General features: G+C 36.5%; 1 protein-coding gene across 1 annotated transcript in view; it reads right to left on the bottom strand.

Moving 5' to 3' along the window:
• Nucleotides 1–1,295: 1,295 nt before the first annotated feature.
• The window catches only part of LOC104282467 (polyadenylate-binding protein-interacting protein 1-like), a 19,312-nt gene continuing 10,213 nt past the window's right edge, over nucleotides 1,296–10,394 (bottom strand). The window contains exons 5-10 of the mRNA XM_009880560.1: nucleotides 9,244–9,369; nucleotides 5,880–5,986; nucleotides 4,267–4,384; nucleotides 4,078–4,132; nucleotides 3,371–3,464; nucleotides 1,296–1,777 (exon numbers count right to left, since the gene is read on the bottom strand). Of these exons, the coding sequence (XP_009878862.1) occupies nucleotides 1,684–1,777; nucleotides 3,371–3,464; nucleotides 4,078–4,132; nucleotides 4,267–4,384; nucleotides 5,880–5,986; nucleotides 9,244–9,369 (594 nt within the window). The 3' untranslated portion in view covers nucleotides 1,296–1,683. The remainder of the gene's footprint in view (nucleotides 1,778–3,370; nucleotides 3,465–4,077; nucleotides 4,133–4,266; nucleotides 4,385–5,879; nucleotides 5,987–9,243; nucleotides 9,370–10,394) is intronic.

A 10,394-nucleotide genomic window follows, 5' to 3' on the forward strand; every position in this document is an offset into this window, starting at 1 on the left:
AAGGAAGACCCGGGGAACTACAGGCCAGTCAGTCTCACCTCTGTGCCAGGCAAGATCACGGAGCAGATCCTCCTGGAAACTCTGCTGAGGCACATGGAAAAAGAGGTGGTGATCAGTGGCAGGCAGCATACCTTCACCAAGGGCAAGTCATGCCTGACAAATTTGGTGGCCTTCTATGACAGAGTTAAAGCAGTAGTGGACAACAGAAGAGTGACTGATGACAGCTACCTGGACTTGTGCAAAGCGTTTGACACTGTCCTGCATGATATCTTGATCTGTGGTCTGTAAAACTGCAGAGACATGGATTCGACAGACGGACCACTCGGTGGATAAGGAACTGGCTGAATGGTTGCACTCAAAGAGTTGCGGTCAATGTCCAAGTGGAGACCAGTTACAAGTGGTGTTCCTTGTGGGTCAATACTAGGACCAAGGCTGTTCAACATCTTTGTTGGCAACACAGACAGTGGGATCGAGTGCACCCTCAGAAAGTTTGCCGATGATACCAAGCTGTTTGGCAAGGTAGATGCGCTGAATGGGAGAGATGCCATCCAGAGGGACCTGGACAGGCTGAAGAGGTGAACTCATGAAGTTCAACAAGGCCAAGTGCAAGGTCCTGCACCTGGGTTGGGGCAATCCGATGCACAAATAAAGGCTCAGCTGAGAATGGATTGAGAGCAGCTCTGAGGAGAAGGACTTGGGGGTGCTGATTGATAAGAAGCTCAACATGAACTGGCAATGCATGATCGCAGCCCAGAAAGCCAACCATACCCTGGGCTGCATCAGAAGTGTGGCCAGCAGGTCAAAGGAGGTGATTCTGCCCCTCTGCTCTGGTGAGACCCCACCTGGAATACTGTGTCCAGCTCTGGAGTCCCCAACACAGGAAAGACATGGACCTGTTGGAGCATCTCCAGAGGAGGGTCACAAAGATGATCTGAGGGCTGGAGCACCTCTCCTATGAAGACAGGCTGAGAGAGTTGGGGTTCTTCAGCCTAGAGAAGAGAAGGCTCCAGGGAGACCTTATAGCAGCTTTCCAGTATCTAAAGGGGGCCTACAGGAAAGCTGGGGAGGGACTTTTTACAAGGGCATGTAGTGATAGGGCAAGGGGTAATGGCTTCAAACTGGGAGAGGGTAGATTTAGAATAGATATTAGGAAGAAATTTTTCACTATGAGGGTGGGAGGTGTCCCTGCCTATGGCGGGGGGTTGGAACTAGATGATCTTTAAGGTCCCTTCCAACCTAAACCGTTCTACGATTCTATGATATTTGGATCATATGCTCCTTAATAAATAAATATCTGTATCTGGTAAAAAGGATAAATCCTAATGTATACTAAACCAAGCAAGCAATTAAATTTAGATCAGATTATTCCCCCCCAGAAAATTTTATGGGATGGTTCCCCATTAAATTTTGATTTCCATTATGATACTTTTAAAATCAATTTTATTGCAGCCAAAACATTGTTCTTATACCTGTACATAAAATAAACTACAATATATACACAACATTTTAAGTTACAGGACATAAGTTTACATTTTTTGGCAGATTGTTTAACAAAATGGAAATTGTCTAACTTTAGTACTTGAAGAAACTAAACTTCCTTATTTTGGTACAAATGTTTTGTGTCCCCCTGTATTTTAGCCATACCTAAACTGGTTTAATAAACTAACATCAATGTGTAACATCTCACTTTTTTCTCTTATGTTCTGATTCTAAACAGAATTTTTCATATGCTTCTTCAATTTCTGGATCCATCTTGTCATCAAGGTCATCAAAATACCTAAAAAAAAAATTTTAAAATACAATCACCAAAAATGTTAAGTTTATGTACAGATTTTCAGAAACAGTAAATAGGTGAAATATTTATGTAGATGTCCAGAAGAAAACAGAGCTTTATAAATAGTAGTTAACTATGACATTTATAAAAGGGGACAAAGGAAGAAAGTTATGTGTACTAGGGAAAACAAACAGAAACCTCAAGCAGCATAGATACATACAAATTGCTACAGTCTTTGTCACTATTTTAGATCATCTTATACTGTCCACAGGTTAAAAGACAGAAACAGTTTCCATGATAGAAAAATGCAATAATGAAATACAAGCTTTCCAAAATTTAATAATGCATTTGCACTGATGTATTTAGAAAAAACATAATTAGCATCATATTAACACAATTTGGTTGGTTAACATCCTAGTTTAAATATTGCATCTTGGTTGCACACTAGTCAGAAAAATATATTTATATAGAAAACTTGTATTCCTATTTGTTGATATATGAAAGAAGGCAACCTTAATTCACCTCCCTTTTGCATCTGCATTATATTACCTTCTATTACATGGTAACCAGTCTTTCAGAAAAGATCTGTCTCATTTAAGTCAGAGAAAAGACTGAATCACATTAATGATAATCAGTATTGTGCAGAGTGGAGGCTACCACAGAGTTTCAAAATAAAGCTTGGAAAGTGATAGGGATCACTTAACAGCTTGCTTTCTCCTCACAGTTACTGGGAAGTAACTTGAGTGTTCCTTGTTTTCTCTAGGTTTAACTGGAATGTTCATCACCATAAACTAGGACAATGGAGTTGTAGCTTGAACATGATAGTGTATATAATTCTATACAGCCTTAAAAAAAAAGTCAACAGCTATTGACTCTCAAGAAGCGTGCATTAGTTTCAGGTGCCCAGTTTATTATCTTCTGTGCCTTCGTTCCAAACAAGGGAATCAGCATGTGCATTAAAGAAGTGGTCTACATATTGATTTTATTTGTTCCTCCTTTCCTGTAGGAGTATAGACTTGAGAAGGAACTCAACATCGAACCCTTCTTCCTGATGTCATTCATGAGAAATAGCTGACAGATGATCAGGATAGATTTGTCTAAGCTTTTCTTAAGCCTTCAAAGTAGGTTCCACAGTCACCTTGCATGAAGGTTGATTCACAGTCTTCCACATGTCACTCTTCAAATTTGCTGTGTCAAAGGCACTGAAAGTTTTGTAATTATCTCTAGCTAGGATGTGTATGCGCATCCATCGAATGAATTCAGGTTGCCTTGCTACCAACACTTGAAGGTCCAGTGCTTCATTTTGCTTGCAAATTTACTTTTTTTAAAAAGCAGAAGAGAGTATGGTTGTATGTTGTGTGCAAAAATATCTGAAATTTAATTGCCCTACTCAGTTGGATAAATATAAAATTTGTTTCAAACTTGTGTGACTACAAACCAACTTACGCCTAAGCAAATACATAACTTCCATTGTAGGGCTAAATAATATTATTTAGTTTCATTTTTGTCAATATTGGATTCCTAAGTCTTCAGTAAAAATAACCAGTGTTAAAAACAACAACCAACACCCAACTATAACTCAAAAAGAAAACATACTGATCTCCAGGTCCTGATAAATCTGTTCCATTTTCTTCACAATCTGGAAACAAATCCTCTCTTTCAAGCAGCTCTTGGTATTTTTCTTGGTAATCTGGCATAGTAAAAATGAGACCAAGTAATACAAGACTAGTCCTCTAAATTAACACACATCTATACAGTTTGAAAATAGCCTATTTAATGAAACCATAAATAGCATGAAACATATTATAGAAAAAACTCCTGCTTACAGTGTTTTCTCAGGACATCAATCAACCTCTAAGAATGATACCTATCTCCCCAGAGAACTGTAAAGGTAGTCACAGATGTCTTTACCTCAAATGATGTCATGCCATGTTGCGCTCAGATTATAGAAAACAAAGAAACCAAGGAACAAACCAACCCTTTTGCTACTAACAATGGACAAACAAAAGACAACTTGAAGTTTTCTGGCTTCCTGGAGAGACCAAGTGCTGAGGACTATGGCACAAATTCTTCTGAACTATATGAACTCAAATGCATGCTCTCCATTTCAAACATTTACCTTCTTTTAATACAGAATAAAGCACGTGTTACACAAAGCCAGGAATTCAGACGTAATTTTGTCTTTTAAGTTGTATGAGTTTCAGATATTTTAAGAACTTTTTATGTACTTCAACAGGACATAAACTTAATTACAACTTTTTAAAGAAAATTGAGAAGACAGGCATACTAAGCTTGTGACATACCTGGATCTGCTGCAGTGAAAGGAACACCATCGGAAGTATAAAATGTTGGTTCATTCTAAGAATAAAGTTATACAGTAAGTTATATGTGTTCAGAGACACAGCTATTTGCAGCTTTCAGCAATGTGATTGTCTATGACTTATGTTAAATTCACATTAAATTAAGGAACTGAAGTATCAGTACATTCTTACCATAAAATAGTTTGGGTCATTTTCAGGGGTAGCTTCTGTGTGCGTAGAAGTTCCGTGAACTCTACCCCAGTTACTAGATCGCAGTTCCACTAGTTTCAGAAGCATATGTTTCACATCTCTGAAATAACAGAAGCAACACAAAAGTTAGGCTGATTATTGCTTAGCACAAAACATTCTATATATTGCATATACTAGATAGCTAAATCTCAAAAAGAGCTCCAAAAAGGACAAAATTTGGTCCAGTCTGCAGATAATTTTGAGTTAGCTCCCCCCCAAGTCTAGATGCTTTACGTGTCCCTCAATTATGAGACACTCACTCTCTCCACTTCTCTGTGGTGAAGTGAGGAGTCCATATGAAATAGAAAGTGCTATAGTTTTTAAATCAAGATACCAAACCCACAGCACAAGTTGAGGAACAAATCCTTTTTATAAGAAAAGGACAGTACCGAGGAAAATAGGGGGAGATCTTAAAATTGTATTTTAATCATCTAATTTATGCTCCTAACTTTAGCTCTCTAAATCACATTGAAATTCTAGTCAACAGTGAAAAGTAATGTCTCCGATACATTAAATGCCACCACCCATTTAATCCCTAAAATAAGAGAAATTGCTTTCTTCTTTTAAGCGAATCCATGGAGAAAAGTTCAGTGAGTCTCATTAAGGGGGGGAATAATAAAATCTTCAGTTTCCTCTATTAAAAGAAGTTCACGTTTCTGTGTCTTTGAAGTCTCAAGCTTTTTGCTATTTTTTCTGGTTCCTGAAGCAAGATTTTCCTCATCTTCCCTGTGAAGCAGCTAAATTATAACCAACAGATGATACCAGCTACCTGCTATCCTCCCTCCAAATGGCAATAGATCAGGTCACAATGTCTGAACCCTCTATAGGTTTTTAAGAAGTTTGCAAGAATAAGGATGAAATACAGCAGAATAAGATAACCTCATGCATGCAGTTGATTGCAAATTGAGAAACAACACACATTAGCCAACCACTCGTTCTTTTCCAGCCTGTAATAAGAACCTGCCAAAAAGGTACACTCTCCAGAGGAAAAAAAAAAAAAACAAAACAAAAAACCAAAAAAACAACCACACACAAAACCAAAAAATCCCAACAAACAAAATCCAACCATATTTCGTTTTGCCCTTACATTTACAGCGATATACTATATTTAATATAATTTTATACTATATTTTATACTTTTAAATCTGAATTTAACAGCATTAACTATGAGATATTGCCACTGTTGTATTTTTGTATTTATATGTGCTTTTAGAGTCTAAAGCACTTGAGAGATTTCAACACCTAAAGGTTTAAAAAACACAAAGCAGCACAAAAACAATAAACCCCTACCCCCCCAAACCACCATGATCTCATTAAGTAGAACATGCGTCTCTAGTAAAAGATAAAAAACCAAACAAAACCAAAAATTAAATAAACACACACCCCCAATTGAAAATTACTTTTTGTTACATGGGAAGAGACCCAAACATCACCTTACTTTTCATAAATGAAAGTTTTTAAGGTAATGCTTTGGAAGTGTTCATTATTCTTGAAGATTTTTAAGGTGTTCTGTTTAATATAAAAACAAAACACTGCACATGAATTTAGCTTCTCACCTGCTACAGTTTGCATCCAACACAACATTTTCAATTCTCTGAATCATTTCCTCCATATCATTCTTTCCTTTTTCTTTCCAGGCATCTTCTAAAACTGAGCCTGTCAGCTAAAGACAAGGGATTAGTAATTTTTTTTTTTTTTTAAGCAAATTATAAAACTTTAAGAAACTGTCAACAGAAGAGATTCTGTAACAATCCATAACATTTAGATGCATAGCACAACTACCTGAGGGTTGAAGGTCTCAACCTCCTACATCTTTTAGCTAGACAGATTAATAGATCTTGTAAATAGTTTATTTTAGACTCCAGACAATATGGTAACTTTATGTCCAATGTTTATATTGCCTAGAAGTTCACAGCCACTTCCCTCCTTTCAGTCCTGAGACATGATTTTGAAACAACTCTCCAGTGATTTAATTACACTGTGAAAGTCACATTACAAAAAAAAATGTATACATGTAATTTTTTTTTAATATTGCAGTGATTTCTTGTGAAAAATCGTTATACATCTTCTTTCTGAAGTTACGCATCAGTCTGACAAGGAGATTGCATTTGACCATACTGTTACTTGGGTCACACCGACACAGAAATATTGCAACATTCTGAATCCTGTTTGAAAGGACTAACAGCATTTGTCAGATCTTAATTGCTTTAAGCACATGCTATGAAAAAAGAGAACATATTTTTACAGATGCCACCACAAGCTTACCTGAGAATAACAATAGGTTAGTAAGCTTTAGAAAGATTTTGAGTCAACATACCTAGCATCAGACATGCCAGGGAATTTCATCTGGGTATACACAAGAGGAGTCAAGAATTATCTGACCAAGCCAGCCTCAGTTTTAATACATAAAATCTGTGAGACGGAAGCTGTTGCTGAGAGCTTTAGCAGCAGACAGTCTATAACTGCTGTGGATGAAAGCCTTTTCCTTTAAGAACAGATACCTCATTGCCCAATAATTGCACAGTAGGAGATAAGAGTTAAACTAGGAAAAATAAGATTTCCACTATGGTCAAAGTTAACAGCAATTCCTGATCTACTCAGCATAAATATTACATGATCCAAAAATGCTTGGAATGGCATCTGATAATACAAAGGAATAAAATGCAAAGATAAAAGCAAACATCTTGGTCAGCACTTGTTTCACATTCCTAGTTTTTTGCGGTCCTGCCTTGATCCTAGGTAATTAGAAAACAGCACCAAGGTTTAATTAAAAATAAATATATTGCAAAGCAAATAGGTGAAAAACACCTGTATCTATCACTATATTAAGTGGAAAGGACAACAGGAGATGTTTATTATTTCAGTAATGAAACCACAGTTTCACGAGGTGGCTCAGTCTAGCTACAGATACACTCCAATATTTATAGGTACTTTGAGACATCAGAAAACACTTGCATTAAAAAAACAAAACAAAAACACACTCACAAAATTGTCTTTTATTCTGGAATGGACACTGAAGCCAAATAAATATTTCTGTGAGTATTCACAGAAACAGTGAGCCCTCCATCTTCTTAGGAGAACAATCAGAAAACACAGCAGCACTGGAAAGCTTCCCGATTTGTGTACTGTCTTTTTGAAAGGTCCTTCAGTGGGCCTTGCCTCAGGGAAGCACTTTCAACATAAGGATTGACCACAGGAGTGAATATACTCGTTGAACACAACCCCACATTTGCTACAAAGCAACTTGCTAAAATATCCAAACTTCATTTGAAGGGTTTAAATTGGAGGATGTAAAACCTCTCTTCCCTATTCACCATATCAAAAGAGGCTTCCAGAATTGGAATTTAAGAGAAGAGTCTGAAAAAATTATAAAGTGGGAGGAAGGAGGAAGAATGAGGAAAAACAAACTGACCAACCACAAAAAACAGAAACAAAACTCCACAAAAATACTGTTTAGCTTTTGACCTTCATTCTTAAAATAAACTGTTTTCCCAACTATGAGTATAACCACAGCTTGTGAAGATAAGAGTTTCTCCCTGCATAAAGCCTAACATTTTTTTTTCCAAGTAAAACTTAAGAGCAGAGAGGCTTGTCTTCATCATGAAAGAGAAATATATTTCTACAGTAGTAATGATGCAGACAATACAGTAAGAAATAACTGATATAAAGAACCTTTTGCTGCAAAAAAAAACCCTCAAGTGATAAACCCTAACTGCTGAGTGGCCTTCAGAACAGAGAACATACCCAAAACCCCACAATTCATTCAAGTTGGTTACAGTTTTCTCCCATGCCAGAAGTGGAGGAAAAAAAAAAAAAAAAGAAAGCTAAAGGGATTGAAAGGGATTGCTTACTCCTTTGCACCTTGGCTTCAGTTCTACTGCTCTTATATGTACACAAATGGCCTCGCATTTTAGAGTAGTAATTTACTTTTTTTGTTTGCTCAATTTCATAAAGGTACTAAGAAAAAAAAAAAGTACAGCTTGCTCCACTAATAATGTAATACATAAAACCCCGTATATTTCCTCATTTGCAGTTTTGTTTCCTCCACTGCTCCCAAAGGTACAAAGGTACATCCATTGTCTCAAAAAGAACCATAATGCTCCTTACATACCTTTCCTTGTCTAGTAGGACTTTTTGAGAGAGAAAAAAAAATAAAACCACCACACTCTTCCCATTATCCAAAGCCTCTCCACTTCTTCCCAATCTTCAGGCACTTCATTTAGAAATGCAAAAATTCTCATCTTTCTGACAAGAAATACTTTCATAAGAGACTGTCACCTACACTTTGTGTTCCAAAAGCACAACCCACTTACTTTATGCATTGCTCATTTCTCTTTTGAAGCATCCAGTTAAAGCATTCACAGGGCATGGAAGCATATGAGCTGGACATCCAAGAGCGACAGACAGTTGCTTAACTCCAATAGTGTTCATGCTGATTAAGAGACAAAACACTCCCCCTCCCTCCTTTTGCCTAATAAATTCTGAATTTCTAATTACCCATAATTAGAAACCTCTCCATATTGCATCATTTAATTATAGCTGTTAACCACATAGTATAGTACCGACCTACAGAAGTAACTGTGCGATGTGCCTAGCTCTGTTAGCTTAGATCTTGAATCTGTGGTCCAGGAATCCATTCTAGCCTGTGGCACAAAGAAATAGGCTTTCACTTCATTTTTCTTATTTTTTTTTTCTACCAGTTCACCAGCAGGAACCATATATGACCATATCTTTTTTCTCACTTTCCACTGTCAGCTGTCATGTACTCTATTTTTTACTTATCCCAGATGACAAAAACATCTCAAGAAGAAAAAAACAAAGTATCTTAACATTTGTATTTAAAATATATTATGAGCTACATATAAACAAGTAGTGCTCATGAGCTTCCCTTTTTTTCTTCTTTTAAAACTACTGTCTCACCTTCAGCAGTTTCACCGCACATATCAAATTATCATCCACAGGATTAGAAAAGAGCACATTCAGTAATTCCCGAAGGCCTTCTTGAAGAATTTCTGCTCGTGTTACCTGTCCCTTTGTTCCTTTAATCTGCAAAATATATTTAAAAAACAAACCAAAACCAAACCACATTTAAAAGACTTAAGTTTTTGAAATTAATTTAGTCACGTTTTCTCTCTCGAATGCTGTATGATTTGGTTTGCGATTAACATAGTTGAGCTCTTCAGTTGGAAGAATATGCCCAATACCGTAACTATTCTAGAACACATATTTTGAGTAGTATCCTTATAATTCTGACATATACATAAACAATGCTTGTCTAGCAATTTATTAGCAAAGAAACAAAATGCTAAGAAAAGCTGCAAAATGCCTGGCAAGCGGTCCACATCATCCCAAATTCTCAAAATCCCATGCTCTTTCCAATCCTATGTTATGGGCTCTCTACAGCTGTAGAGTAGCTTTCCTCTAGAAGGAACTCTTTAAATATTTAAAAATTATAGGAAAAGGTTTAGAAAATAAACAGTTTAAACTGTGCAACTCCCCCTCCCCCAAACCCTTTGGAAAGCTTCCTTTTTACTTCTAGCAAGTGAAAATTAGATTTCAAGGCCCACTTAAGAACAAAGATGGAAGAGTCAGTTTTCTTTCCTCATGCCAGAACATTTTTATAGTAGCTGCTTAAATCAAATCTTTGAAACAATCCAGTGAAAAATATATTTTTTAAGGACACTACAGCAGTCTGAACATACTGAACTCACAGGGATAAGAGTCAAAGAATTTTTATGTGTACGTACACTTTTTTGTACATATCAGATACAAAAAAATATGATCTAAATAAAAGATTTTATGCTTCATGCATAAGCCAAGGACTTGGCTTGAGAAGAAAACTCTTTTAAGGTCTACATTTTTAATTGCTCATTTTGAAGATTCCCACGCCTTCCTCAAGCATTTGATAACAGCTCCTATTAGTGGCTGAATACTGAATTATGGGTTATTGACCCTGACCTGCTTCTGCTAGGTTGTAACATTTCCTATGTTATTTAAGTGTAGTAATTTGGTGGTTTTACCAGATGAAAGAAAATACCAAAAGCTTCATTCCAAAGGTAGTTTATGGCTGG

Source organism: Charadrius vociferus, unplaced genomic scaffold, assembly GCF_000708025.1.
Source record: "Charadrius vociferus isolate BGI_N301 unplaced genomic scaffold, ASM70802v2 scaffold813, whole genome shotgun sequence".
In the NCBI taxonomy this organism is placed as follows: domain Eukaryota; kingdom Metazoa; phylum Chordata; class Aves; order Charadriiformes; family Charadriidae; genus Charadrius; species Charadrius vociferus.